Consider the following 15,873-nt stretch of genomic DNA (forward strand, 5'->3'; position numbering starts at 1 on the left):
GTGAGCGCTAAATCGGGGTCGAGTCGTAGAACTGGATCGTTACCTCGCGAGGTTCGACACCGGACCGGAGACAAATCAAACTCCTCGATTTCATCAGGGAATACGGAACAGGATAATAACCAAGCTTCCATACAAGAACTGCTCGGTTTAACTAACGATGTATTTTATCGGATTGTTCGGCAGTTTCCGGAACGGTTGGAAATTCCCGATGATTTTCTAGTAAATACAGCAAAGAAATCTGGATCGGAATTGCCGTCGTCAGCGGGTACAACAGGACGTCGTGAGAAATCAGCAGATGGATCTGCAACACCTAGAAAACAATCCGTATTAACCGCAGCAGCCGCAGCGGCCACGGCGACCGACTCTTACTCGAAGGACGGCTCCGGGTATAGTTTATCAGTTTGTGAAACAGACAGGGACAGGTGAGTGTAAATGACCAGAACCAATATTTTTCGGGCATCAAATTATCTGACTTTAGACTCGTGGATTGGAACGTGTCTGTTTTGTGGTTTTCAGCCTCACGCCGCAGATTCTTTTTGTGCACTAGTTTTTTTGCTAGATGAGGTCTCTTTTTCAACTTTCTAATGTTTCCTTTTGTGAAATATCGCCTGAGAAACCCGTCCCATAGATATACGGAGTTCCCCACAGTCCCGACCCGCTGAGACACGGAGTTCACTGCTGCCAACCGTACAGTGGCGACATCTACAGACTTACACCGGCAACTAGCAACAACAACATGATGAATACTGATTGACAACAAACTCTAAACTTCACTAATTATACATGTCATAATTAACCAGGATCATTAACATGGCCTCAAAACCGGCAAAGAAAACCCCGTCAACAGCAAGAGTTGGTTCTGCATCGAATAAAGAGTAAGAGCTACTGATAATAGTTAGAATAAACTGCTGCCTAAAAAGTGAAGTTTGCAACAAGTTTTTTCCTCTCCCTCGCGTGACTCCCCCTCTGGGCGGGCTGGCTCTCGCACTCCCGGCGGCGGCCGACCGATTATTACCCCTCAGTATCTCCCTTCGTCCTGATATCTGACTACAAAGTCGACATTACTGTATCTATAAATGAAAGCTGAAATTTTCTGAAAACCACTGAAAAACTAAAATAAACAGCAGTAGGAATTCAAATTCAATTTGATTTTATTCCAGGCCGACATTGGAACAATTAATTCCTTTTTTAATTTAGAATAATAAGGGCAGTTGTCAGGTTTATATTGATTATGGTTATTTCCTCTCAAGACACCTCCAGATAGGTTTCGTCTTTTTTTAAAGGTTTAGGCTAAATATAATGGAAATGATGTAGGCCTAATAATGAATCGATTTAATTGAAAGGATATTGTTTTACTGGTGATTAAAGATTTCATCCAGTAATGAGAATTCACACTTAATAATGATTCCAGCATGTTAATCTAATAGCTTGGCTACACAAATTCATCTGTGTTAATCCGGCTATGCTAATCCTCTTGTAGTTTGATAATCCTTGGTAATCCATAAAAAACAACTTTTAGTCCACAGGTCATGTAAGAGTTCACTATAAGCTGTACTAATAATACTAGTGACACCAGGCTGCCTGTCTGTTAGCCCAGCTAGTGATACCAGCCTTCCTACCTGACCGTGTGACACTGAGTCAATGAGCTGATCACCAATTGGTGTCCAGTCAACTGTGGCTGACAATACATAGCTCCTAACTGTGACTGACTACATTAACAAATCATTAACATATTGAAATTTTGATTCTTGAATGAAATTGAATTAGTTTCCATTGACACTTCAAGCAGCTATTTTCAATCCCAAACTTACACCTAGGGCTGAATTTAATTAGCTATTTCTAAGAGCCCAACAATTTCACCTAAATTCAATATTTAAGCTGTATTTTGGCCACACTACCTTTGTACATTTATGACATACATTAGGCCAAATTGACTTTTTGAAGCTCAAGATATGATTTACATTGAAATAAAGATCACCTTTTTTCAGCCCAAAAATTGTTCAAAATAAAGCATGATTTGAATAAGTTATTCTGAAGCCCAAAATCAGAACTAAGAGTATGAATAAAGTGTATTCCTGCCGTGCTCCCCACCCCTGTGCCAGCCTGGCGTGCTCCCCCCACCCCCGTGCCTGCCTGTCGTGCTCCCCCCCACCCCCGTGCCTGCCTGCCTGTCGATGTATTTTAATGGACTCTAGTGTTTCCGGTATAAATGGTCTTATTACTTCCTCTGTTTGAATGACAGAGAACAGTGATTGATGATTGACCTCCTCACCTCTCTCTACCTCTCTCTCTCTCTTACAACCTCTATGATTCATTTAATGTTTCAATTTTCAATTGATAACATGATTAATTACTGAATTAGACAAAGAAATTTCATCCAAAAATACTATTATTCTGCTCTATTCACTGAATGATGAGTGATGATCATTTGCTGAAAAATGATTGAATTTCTGCGACGATTTTCCTTCGAATCACATTCGAAATTTCACATTAAATCGACATAGAAAACCTTTTAATTTTACGTGTTTATCAATTTCTAAATTTGTCAAATACCGCTGGTAGAATTCGCCGGTAAAATTGCCTAAATTGCGATGTTTAATAATTATTCAATTATTCGACAGAGATTTTTATGAAAAAGTTTCTCTGTCGTCGTAAAACGTGTCTCGACGATGAAAATGATAAAAATGACGATCACATCAATTAAATAGGACGTTTTAATTGGACAATTATGTTTATAGCGTTCTGTATTCCCTACAGATTTACAGCAAGCCGTTATTATATGCAAATATACCCAGGAAATAATTTCAGCAGTAGAGTCTGAGAGAGCGGTATTATCGTGGAAAATTGGCCGTCAATTACGTTAGCGCTAACTCTTCTAAATTACACGCGCAACGTGGTGAAATCACAATGAAATTTTCGATCCAGTTTCCATATAAAACGTTGTTAAAGTCTTATTGATATAAAACTGATTGAAAATGAAATGTTTAGAATTCATGTGGGAAAATTAGCAGCTGACTTTGATAAAAGGCTTTGAATTATTTGAGCGTAGTTGATTAATAGTGGTTGACAGCTGATACTAAATGACTTAAAATGAAAACTCACTTTTAACCCAAAGTTTATTGTAACGATCAACAGTAAACTCCGTTCTCATAAACGTTGAGGAAGTTTGAAAGATGACAAAAATTTGAAATACATTTTCATCGATCAGACTTACTGAAATACGGATAAGACGTGAAAAATATGAATCAAGCGAAATCCAAAGATTTGTAAATGAAAATAAAAAAATAGGAAACCAATCATTGATCTTCCTGTGAATCTAAATGTAAATCTACCTGTGACTGTTTGTAGGAAACATCTGAAATGTTACGGACCCAATAAACTTTCCAATACGTTGTAGTCTTCACAATAAACGTTTCTATTCCAAACGTTTATTTGTCTATTGTGGGATTTCGCTTAAATAAGATTTTCTTTGACCCTATTTATTAAACCACAGCCGCCCACCTCCCCCACACCCCCAACTCCCACTCCCCACCTCCCGGAGATTCAACTATTCATTAAATTGTTGCGAACTATGAATTGATGCTAATAAAATCGGTTCTCATCAATAAATCAGCAGATATTCAATCCATTAACGAGTCCAGTTCACAGTCCTTGTTTTTATTAATCTCTAGATTTCTATGTCCTGACGACGACAGAAAATACAACAGAAATTATCGAATATTTGATTAAATGTATTGATAATTAATTCAGCAGGTTTCAATGGTAGAATTGTAATAAGTATATCTCATAATCAGCAGCAGCAGCAGCAGCAGCAGCAGCAGCAGCAGCAGCAGCAGCAGCAGCAGCAGCAGCAGCAGCAGCAGCAGCAGCAGCAGCAGCAGCAGCAGCAGCAGCAGCAGCAGCAGCAGCAGCAGCAGCAGCAGCAGCAGCAGCAGCAGCAGCAGCAGCAGCAGCAGCAGCAGCAGCAGCATCCCCCCATCGGTCCTCTCCTCATGTTCCTACGTTAAATCCATTGTTATGCTGATTTGTATTGTGTAAAGGTTATTAAACTAATGCAAGCACGATGGTTGCGGCACACGCATGCGGCACACACGTAGCACACGCAGCACACCGGGCGCATGCAGCTTATATGTGTGTTCAATGCGTCATTGTAGTTTTACCTGTGAACATATGGACGTCTCTCATTAAAACTACAGTCAGTTGATGTCAGTCAACGCTACAGTTAGTATCACTTGTAGAATAGCGTAGAGAGAAGGAGAGGTAGCTAGCTCGCGGGGCGGGGGTCTTCTAACCCCCCCCCAAAAAATACGGGCTCGCTTTATTCAAAATGGTTTATACAAATAGGAATCATTTATCAGTCACTGCCGGGTGAGTCATTAAAATAATTGTTGTAATTATTATTAATTAGTAATTGATTAATTAATGTCTAGATATAATTCGATCTTTATTAAACGGTTATTCTTTATGACGACAATAACGTGCGTGCGTAGGTAAATACAGTTCGTGTGTTTATATTATTTGGAATAAAAACAAGAGGATATTTTTAGAATTTTTTCAATTCGACAATTTAGGGAATATATTCAGATTTCACGTAAGTTTAAACATTACGGATTAACCGCGTTTTAATAAGAACATGATTTCTTTAAGTAATGTTTGTGTTATGTTGAGATATTGTATGGAGTATTAGAGATTGTGATATAGTAGCGCAGAAACATGTTTTATAAAATCAATAATTGTGTCCTATGTCTGTTGTACAGTTGTGGTTATGATTATATAGTACTATGTTTATATCAGTATGCAGACAGCAGCAGCAGTACTGCGGTGCCCTGTCGTATCATAACATCAAAACCCAATATATACAAATTTATAAGATTTAAAACGATATCTAAAATTAAGACGCAATATTTCAGACTCTCTCTAGAGACATGATGTAATCTTTTACATTTCTATACAGTGGTTTATATATCATTTCTCCACAACTGAGGGTATCGGCCTATTTAACTATTTGTTAGATATTTGATTAAGAATTTGTAAATAACATTCATAATATATCTAGATGAAATTCATAAACAGATATATGAATTTTAGATTTCAATATTTTTATCAATTAAAGCATTTTCATCATGAATTGCTCAGATTTCATCGACATCATTGATTAAATTCATACAAGAATTTTTGTGATCCTATAAATAAATTCCACGTATTTGTTGTCAAAGTTAATAATTTAGCAGTTAAAACCTGTTTAGGTAATAATTCTGTAAGTCAGATATTTTTCTCACGGTTCAGTCAGTGTCAGTCACACCGTTGAAAGTTGAAAAGTTTTATTCTGGTGATTTTATCAGAATCTCTGAGGATTAATTGATTTATATTTATTACTGGATCGAGTTTGATGATGTCACGTGTTGGTACGGCAAAAAAATGGACAACAAAAACAGCAGCCGGAGGCAAAACAGAACATCATAACATCTCATCTAAATGGGAAATGGCTTTAGCCGGGTTTGAAATTCGAGTTATCAGTCAGAATTTGACATTTGAAATGAACTGATTTTATTTCTAGATTTGAAGTTATGTATCTTACAGCTGTTGAACATGCACAGTTCTTCCTGACTCTAGAATTAAAACATTTGAAATGAACTCATTTTAACTCAATATTTGAATAAATCGTCATCTGTACAACTGGATCCAGGGCCCAACTGTGGTCTTAAATCACCAGTTTGTTAGATCGGTTTTAGAACTAAGATGGTTATAGACTGGTATTTATCTAAGCCATGAATGACTGTGCAATATAGGGCTCTGGAGCATTGACTTAAAATAAGTTCATTTTAAAACAATTCTTAGAGTAAAATTCTGACCTAAATGTTTATAAAGAGTATTGATTGAAATGTTTGTGTATATTTACAGAGCTGCATCAATAGCTGCTAGTATCGGAGGATCACAGGAAGGCAAGAGGCATAAATACGTCATCTGGCCAGAGTGGAACGATGCTGATATCAACGCAGAAAAATGGGTAAGATAATCCCTCTTAATCCTTTGTAGATAATCTCTCTTAATCCATTGTAGATAATCCTATTGAAATCTTAGAGAAATCTTAAGGTATTTGATAATCCGCTTAAGAGATCACATTTTGGGGAATTTATTTATCAAATACCTTTTATAATGATGGATCTGCATCGTGAATAAACTATGAAAACAGTGTCAAAGATACATTGTAGATACATTGTAGATACATTGTAGATACATTGTAGATACATTGTAGATACATTGTAGATACATTGTGGATACATTGTAGATACATTGTAGATACATTGTAGATACATTGTAGATACATTGTAGATACATTGTAGATACATTGTAGATACATTGTGGATACATTGTAGATACATTGTAGATACATTGTAGATACATTGTAGATACATTGTAGATACATTATAGATACATTGTGGATACATTGTAGATACATTGTGGATACATTGTGGTTACAATGTAGATACAATGTACATACATTGTAGATACAATGTAGATACAATGTACATACATTGTAGATACATTGTGGATACATTGTGGTTACATTGTACATACATTGTACATACATTGTAGATATATTGTAGATACATTGTAGATACATTGTAGATACATTGTGGATACAATGTATGATGAATGGTATCAGATACGCACACTCTGTGTGTCTGTCCTCAATGTGGTCGTGTAAAATATCAATTTGTACCGAAGCGGAAATGAATCGGGAATGAATCAGGAATGGAATCGATCGCTAAAAAATATCTCATTGATTATAATTCATTTCCATATTTGTGATTAGATCGAATGTGTGAAGTTGCTTGATCAAACAGTCAATAAAACTGGACTCAGAGTCTCACGGTTCGCTGTGTGCAAACTGTTCAGCTATTTGACAATTGACTAATTTTTTGTGAAGTTGAGTTGGTTGAGACTGGTTGAGACTGGTTGAGACTGGTTGAGTTGGTTGTGGTTTGATGTTTTGTTTATGGCGAGTAAAATCCTTCTTTCCTTCTTCTTTTCTTCCTCTTCGTCCCGTGTAGATTAGTTATTATTTGTAATCAGTGAATCTGTTTGAAGTTAGTTAAAGAGCTTTACTGTTTACTGTTCACACACACAGTGTTCATACACAGTGTGATTGTGAATGAGAGTTGTAATCCTTGTCATAGAAAATCCTGTTGTTTCAATGACTAGCGGGATGAATGAGGCACCTGCAGTCTCCTCATTCTCTCTCCTCATTCTCTTTCCTATCTCTCCTCTCTCATCACGTAGATAAATACATCAGTCATAATCCATGTCAAACATCATCACACAGAATCATTAGTTAATTAGACATCACAACACTACCTCCCTCACCCCACCCCCTGACCCCCTACTATCACTACTATACAATCTAACCTCATCTCCCTCCCCCTATCACTTCTCTCAATCTCCCTCTCTCTCTCTCCTTCCTCTCTCTCCTCTCCCACTCCTCTCCCTCTCTCTCCTCCCTCCTCTCTCTCCCTCCTCTCTCCTCCCTCCTCTCTCTCCCTCCTCTCTCCTCTCCCTCCTCTCTCCTCTCCCTCCTCTCTCTTCTCCCTCCTCTCTCTCTCTCCCACTCCTCTCCCTCTCTCTCCTCCCTCCTCTCTCTCCTCTCTCTCCTCTCTCTCCCTCCTCTCTCCTCTCCCTCCTCTCTTCTCCCTCCTCTCTCTCTCCCACTCCTCTCCCTCTCTCTCCTCCCTCCTCTCTCTCCTCTCCTCTCTCTCCTCTCCCTCATCTCTCTCCTCTCTCCCTCTCCTCTCCCTCCTCTCTCCTCTCTCTCCCTCTCCTCTCCCTCTCCCTCCTCTCTCTCACTCTCCCTCTCCTCTCCCTCCTTTCTCCCTCTCTCTCCCTCTCCCTCCTGTCACGTCTCAAAGACCAGTTATTTAATATCAATAGTTTACCAGTCAATTATTTATCAACGATGATTGATAACATTAATGATAGTTAATTAATTCTGCTGAACATGGAGAGTCGGCTGTACCTGCTCCTGTGAGTCCGCTGTACGAGTCCGCTGTACGAGTCGGCTGTACCTGCTCCTGCGAGTCCGCTGTACGAGTCCGCTGTACGAGTCCGCTGTACCTGCTCCTGTGACTCGTTCCAAATGTTATGAAACCAGAAAATGTTGACACTCTTCAAAATCTGCTGAATTGTTTTACAACAATCAGTATTGAATAGAACCTATGATAGAAACACGTCTCTATGAGGGTACCGAGGGCCTCGGTGAGGATTATTGTACATTGTTGACGGTAGAATTAAATCATGGTGTAAAACATATGTCGTGGGATTAAACCGGCTGCTACTCCTCCATCCATCGTTCTCTCTTACTCCCGGCTTACTGACAACAGCGACCGCCTGCTATAAAATCTATTGTTAATTGTCATTGTATAATTTAAAAGGCGGATGATGAATTGATGTTAGGCGTAGTGTACTCACTCATTGCCCGCTGCATCTGTGTGTATCAGGTGCCGCAGGTGCAATGTCTACTAGTGTTAGAAATTATTAACATATTCTTTTGTTTAGTGAATTATGTACATAATTCTATTGTTGCTCAAAGCTTTATATTAAACCCATGTATACAGAGCTGAACGTACATAGCGCGTATGGATCGGGCTTTGGAAACCATTAATGATTTTGAATAAAAACAATGCATGGTTATAATACGACTAGCGAATTTATGATATTTTTCTTTATTTCAGGATGTCGCTCATAAAGGCAAAGAAAAAGATAAAGGAAAATCTCCAGTTGTAAGTATCTAGTTAATCAGTATTGATTAATAATTCAATTATGACGTGATTATGTAATGTATCGGTGCATATTTGATTTAAACGCTGCTGCTGTTTGATATAGATGGGAACTAGTGTAAGTTTAAATAGAAATGTCTGATATACTCGTAATGCATGAACCTGTAGTTGTTTATTTAATATCCATTGCTCTTATCAAATACTATAGGTCTCTTTCTATAGACCTTAGCTGTCAAATAGCATGGCTGACTCATGGTAGCTGGTCACCTGATATTTACAAACAGCTCACCCACCTAGGGTTAGCACATGGCTACTAACCCTAACCCTAGCTTCTGATTGGCTGGAACTGGTCACCTGATTTATACAAATAGCCCCATCTAGGGCTAGCGCATGGCTTTAACCCTAGCTTGTGAATGGTTAAGAGCTGATCACATGATGTAAACAAACAGGCCAAAGTTAGAGTTAGGGTTATTAGCATTACTGCCAGGCCACACCTAAAGTAATAATAGTTTTATAGCCCTATCTATGTTGTGCTTATCAAAACCTGTAATTTCAAATCATCAAAATCTTTTTGAATTGTGCGTAATGCTTACAAACCTCCTGTTAATCTTGTCAAATGTTAACAAACCTGAACTCTGAACCACTGTAAACACCTTTATACCTTGCTTAATACTCACAAACCCTTCAAAAACCCTGTGAACTCTTTATACCTTGTTAAATGCATTCAAACCCCTGGAAAACCCCTGTTAATCTTGTGAACCGTTTATAAACCTCTTTGACCACCGTAAAACCCTTTATACCTTGTTTAATACTTGTAAACCCCTGTAAATCTTGCTAAATGTTTACAAACCCGTGTAAATGAAGCTATTATGATTAGTCAGTGTAGTTAATGTACTGATATCCTGTTATCTACTCTCCTGTGTCCAGTGAGAGAGAGAGAGAGAAAGAGAGAGAGAGAGAGAAAGAGAGAAGACCCACGCGACCAGCGAGCACTCAGTGAATAGTGACAGTTAATATCCTGCTTCATCAGTAACAGTTCATCGGGATGCTGTTCTACTGACAGTGATTCTAATTACTGATCCCCTCCGACCCTCCCTTCCTTCCCTTCTCTATTCCATACGTGGTACATGTTGTAAGACTTCCCTCCGTAATTTTTACAGTAAATTTACATTGACACGCTATACGCTATATCTGTACACCACGGCCGGATCCAACACGCCTGAACACCACGCCCGGATCCAACACGCCTGTACACCACGCCAGATCCAACACGTGCAGCTTCAGTCAACTATTTTCCTGTACCCTTTTTAGAAAAGACGGCAATTATTTCGGAGCAATTTTTCTTTTATATTTTTGTTCAATGTCACTAACGTGCCTGAAATTGCAAAATGTTCCAGATGCTCGTCTTTTGGCTTTAGCTCTGCGTGGATAGTTGCTCTATGTAACGGTATATATACCATTTTTACTGTCAAAGTCTTCCCTTTGTGCTACCGTAGTCATTGAAAACAAACATGTCTCAAAATCATTGCAAGATGAATTGATTAGATCAAACTGCTACATGATTATTTAAATGAACTGTAGATCTCTGGTAGAATATGACTGTAAAAGTTATGAATTGAAAAGGAAGTCGGCCCTAATCAACAACTGTGTAACTGGATCCAGTAGTTTTAAACGTACATCTTGTATATTGTTTCGGACGAATGTTCATTAATTCCATTGTAAGACAGAAAACAGAACCACACCCTATTATCAGTAATCACCGATTACTATGTGATAAGATGATAGTGTTTTAACTGTGAAGTGAACTACACGGATAGATGAATCGTAGTCGTCGCGTAGACTGATAATTAATACATGATTGATCATTGAAGTCAACCATTAATCTGCTGTAGTAAGGAAGTGCATTTCACCGATAATTATCCACACGTATTCACGCACAAAGACATGTAGAAATGACTGTGAATTATCGGACAGTTCACTGACGTGATTGTTACTTTGTACATCCTCTATCCAATTAATCAGTTCATCTGTTTTATCCTCTGTTTTATAAGATAATGGACTTTCACGTGGACGGACAATTTATTCGCTTTTCGCCTCATCAACTTTCTTAAAAGGGTTTCAGAAAAATTCATTTCCTCGACTTGAAAAACATTGTCCATCGTGGACACCAATCACAGGCCGTGGATTACCAGCCGTGGATTACTGCTCGCAATTAGATTGATCGATTACAAAACCACAGTTTAGTGTTTACAACTTTCAGAACGCCAGACGGATAAAAATCATGATAACCGTGGCGACCACTTACCTGGAAAATATGGATCAACTCGACCAATTCTCGGAGATTCTTGATAGATTTTTGTTAAACATGGAAAAATCAGTGGGGAATTATTTGGAATCGCTTCAATTACTCTCATTGTCGAAACACAAGATCTAGTGTGTGATGTGTGGAATATTAGCCTCTATCGAGGGGAGAATTTAGGGGAATTGCTGGAAGGGAAGTTAGGAATGATAATTCAACCCTGTATAAGTGACGAGACTGTCTAATAGTTCATACAGTTATTCTCCTGGGGCCCAGTTTTAAAGACTGATATTATCTTTAACCAATGTTAACACAATTGAAAAATGAGTTAACCCCCCAAGATGCCGGGTTCATACCGGTCTATAAAACCAGCAGTTGTAGGGTTGTTAGAAGTGAGTGTTTGATTACGGTATGAGTGGTCACTCAGTTAATGATCTTACTCATACTACACATATACCTCATATGACACACACAATGACGACTGACGACTCATTTTTTTCTACCTTGTATAAAACTTGTTCCGACAATGATATTTTACACTCATGAAATATTCATAGAATCACGTGTACCGTGAGACGAACGAACGTTGTATTTATACTTGTCTTTATCGTCGTGAAAATATCAAACTTTTTTTCTCATTTCATTGAAAACTATCTTAGTTTCAAACATTCATAGTTTAAACCTTAACCCAATACAAGCATAGAATTCATGAGCAAAAACCACTGTTTCATTAATTCCGAACTCATCAGAGAAATAAAAAATGAAACTGTCAGAAAATAGATCGTTGAATCATTACCAACTGTGAGTTTTGCTCATTAACTCATTAAGATCAGTCAACCGTACAACTAATACAACTTAATACTTAAACTCATCTCAACCAAGCTCCGATTCTATAGTTCATGGGTTAGAATCTAATCGATCCAGGGGCTGGTTTTATAGACTGGTATTATCTTAAAACAGGAGGGATTTCTTGAGATCCAGATTTTTGGATCCCTGCCTTTCCCATTTAGGTCGCATTTTTCAGGTTAAGACATAGATCATTGAATCCACCCATATTGACACTGAGCCTCTCAGTGAGAAATTGTCTCTTTTCTGCTGCAGTTGCTGGAAGAACTTCTTTTTCTTTTGTACCACCTTCCAGATTTACCTAGATCTGTTTCTGTTGCTGTCATTGAATATCATTGAATACAGTTTTAATATGAGATGAGAACAAAACGTTCAAATATTTCTTTTTGTATTTTTTCAGGTTCAACAACATTTTTTTGATGATCCCGAAGGTAAAGTAATTTTACCGTCGACGTTGAAACCGACGCAGTGGAAACGACCTCAGGATTTTATATTAGACAAGGTAAATAATATGCAATATTTAATTCTGCACGCCTTGAAAATCTTGGCTTCAATAGATTTTCCTCTAATCCTGGAAATATTAGGGAATATTTCATACACCGTGTAGCGTTCGCCAACGGCAATTTCAACAACCAGTCATCGCTAAAATGTTGACTTTCCTGTACTAGTATGTTAGTATCCGTTTTATGAAGGCTAATTTCTATTTGCGAAAAATTGAGCCACTCACCCATGAAATACTAGGGAATTTTTCCGTGGGGACCATGTCAATAGATTGGTTATATTTCACTATATTTTCTTGTGGTTTTTTTTTATGTGCTCAGGTTTTTCTTTGCCACTTCACATGGAAAAAACACACCGGAAATTGGATCATTGACATTTATAGGGCTTATAATATTGACCAGTGATAGTCATCAACCTCCTTATCACCTCTACTTACCTCTACTTACCTCCTTCACTACAGTCTCTTATCTAATATCACATTACTGTATTAATATTATATGTAACCCGTGTGTGTCAATTATAAAGTGTTGATTCCATCGCACAGAAAAAACAAAACCAGGGAAAACTGTAATCTGTGTAAATGTTTTACTAGAATTAATGGGCAGAATATGAAACGAGTTTTGGGATTTTATAGGAATTGTTTCAATGCTGATGACGAGCGGCACAAGGAACCTTCTTTATAACAGCCCCCCTCTGAAAATATCTTGTAATTTGATCAGGGAATTTTTGGTCGAGGGTCAGGGAAATATCGAGGGTATTTTGGATTCACTGATCTGTAAAAACCCTGGTTGTGATCAGTAGCACCAGTAGCACCAGTAGCAGCAGCAGCAGCAGCAGCAGCAGCAGCAGCTAAACAGCGTTTTAATCTGTGTTTGAATAACACACAGGTGTTCTTTCTGTTAAATTGATCCAATAGAAAAAAGAGCATTTGATATTGTGTCTCTGTGCGGTGGATAGTTGCTCTGTTCGTCTATGTGGATCCAGTATCATTCCACCGCTGCAGCTGACTGCGGTCAGTCTCCGTAGATCTGTTCGTCTATGTGGATCCAGTATCATTCCACCGCTGCAGCTGACTGCGGTCAGTCTCCGTAGATCTGTTCGTCTATGTGGATCCAGTATCATTCCACCGCTACAGCTGACTGCGGTGGCACCTCATCATAAACTATATGAAATGTAATAGAATCCTAGCTTAACTCATGTTATCACAGATCACATCCTTAAATGACTCATTTTCTATGTTACACTTATCGGTCTTCAGTAAAATCTGACAGGACTTCCTCAATCATAATCAATCCATTCGATGAATGCTCGGTTTTTTTCTTCCATCGTCTCAGAGAAAATAAATAATTGGTTCAATCAGCTTCATTTTATTGTCTCAATATTTCACAAAATTAGCCAAATTTCCCATCGAAACTAACAACATTGAATCTGTTTGTAACGAGATTAGTTTGTGAATGTTTTCTGAGAATATCTAGAGAGGTAGGGAGAGAGGGAGAGAGGGAGAGAGGGAGAGAGGGAGGGAGGGAGAGAGGGAGGGAGGGAGGGAGAGAGGGAGAGTGGGAGGGAGGGAGGGAGGGAGAGGGAGAGAGGGAGGGAGGGAGAGAGGGAGAGAGGGAGGGAGGGAGGGGAGAGGGGAGGGAGGGAGGGAGAGAGGGGAGAGGGGGAGGGAGGGGAGAGGAGAGGGGGAGAAACCATTGATAAAACATTCTGTTTACGTGTTGTAAAGATTTAAGTTTAAAAATACCACGATAAAGAATGAAAAATACAAATTTTCAACAGTAAATTGAACGTTAATTCTATGAAGTAAAGTTTGGGTGAAAAAATTACTTGTACAAATTGCACATCAAGAACAAAAGTATTTTCCTCGATCTAGTAGTTTATGCAACGTTCTGACTATATCCTTGTATTTATCTTCAGGAGGATAAAGTAGTTTATACGACATTCCGAGTAGTTTTGTCCTAATTGTCATCTTCAGGAATACTGGAGCAATATTATTCCTGAAGATGACTATCCAGTATCCCTGAAGATGACCATTGGGACAAAACTACTCAAAACAATAAACTACTTGCTCAAGGAAACATTTTTGATTCTTTTCAATCTTATTGTAGTATTTTGTTCGATCGTTGAAGAGAGTCTTCAATGATTGCGTGTATTCATTCATTGATAAAATGTTCTATGATTTCATGTGATTTTGTCGTTGTATTGAATTAACACAATACCCCGACTGACTGTGAGATAGATACCTTAGATCTTCACACAAATACAAAAAGCTCGATTATGATTCATTGAAAATTAAGTCGACTTTGATGTTGGGGACGCAGTCAGTAGCTGCAGTAGTAGTGATAAAACAGTTTTAGTTGATCAGGTATTATCTGTTTCATCATCACGTGGTAAACGTGGATTAGTTGCTGCTTCCTTCCTGTGAAAGGAAGAACTGATAGATAATGGCTGTACTTCATCAGCAGCGTAATACACCGCACCCCTACATACACACCGCACCCCTACATATACACCGCACCCCTACATATACACCGCACCCCTACATATACACTGAACCCCTACATACACATGTCAATACATCGCACCCCTACACACATGTCAATACACTGCACCCCTACACACATGTCAATACATGGCACCCTTACACACACATGTCAGTACACCGCACCCCTACACACACATCAATACATCGCACCCCTACATACACGTCAATACATCGCACCCCTACACACATGTCAATACATGGCACCCCTACACACATGTCAATACACCAAGACTTTGCGCTCACTAAGATTATACCTGGTTATTTATTTATTGTGGTTTTGTTCATTGCTGACAGTTTCTTAAAGACAGACGACAGAAACGAGGATCCGGTAATATAAAACCTGGTGGTATATAAACCCACAGGCTTCACAGACGACTTTGTAACTTTAAACTGATCTCGTGTCTAAACTGTGTTCACTGTGCTCCTTGATTCTGTGGGGAATTTGGCTTCAGGAATTACACATAAGTTGTGGAAACTCATATTACGAAAACCTTCTCTTCAATACTTATATACACCTGCCACTATATCAGTATCCCTGCCACTATTTCAGTATACCTGCCACTATTTCAGTATACCTGCCACTATTTCAGTATTCCTGCCACTATATCAGTATACCTGCCACTATATCAGTATACCTGCCACTATTTCAGTATCCCTGCCACTATTTCAGTATCCGTGCCACTATTTCAGTATTCCTGCCACTATTTCAGTATCCCTGCCACTATTTCAGTATACCTGCCACTATATCAGTATTCCTGCCACTATATCAGTATACCTGCCACTATTTCAGTATCCCTGCCACTATATCAGTATTCCTGCCACTATTTCAGTATTCCTGCCACTATTTCAGTATTCCTGCCACTACTTCAGTACCAAAAACCCACTATCAAAAGAGTTATTGTCAATGT

The 15,873-nt window shown here is 38.6% G+C and overlaps 1 protein-coding gene across 1 annotated transcript in view; it reads left to right on the plus strand.

The window, feature by feature from the left end:
* The first annotated feature begins 810 nt into the window (after positions 1-810).
* The window catches only part of LOC141915531 (androglobin-like), a 48,820-nt gene continuing 33,757 nt past the window's right edge, over positions 811-15,873 (plus strand). The window contains exons 1-4 of the mRNA XM_074807096.1: positions 811-875; positions 5,902-6,007; positions 8,730-8,777; positions 12,320-12,421. Of these exons, the coding sequence (XP_074663197.1) occupies positions 811-875; positions 5,902-6,007; positions 8,730-8,777; positions 12,320-12,421 (321 nt within the window). The remainder of the gene's footprint in view (positions 876-5,901; positions 6,008-8,729; positions 8,778-12,319; positions 12,422-15,873) is intronic.

The sequence above is a fragment of the Tubulanus polymorphus genome, chromosome 1 (genome assembly GCF_964204645.1).
Source record: "Tubulanus polymorphus chromosome 1, tnTubPoly1.2, whole genome shotgun sequence".
Taxonomy (NCBI): Eukaryota; Metazoa; Nemertea; class Palaeonemertea; order Tubulaniformes; family Tubulanidae; genus Tubulanus; species Tubulanus polymorphus.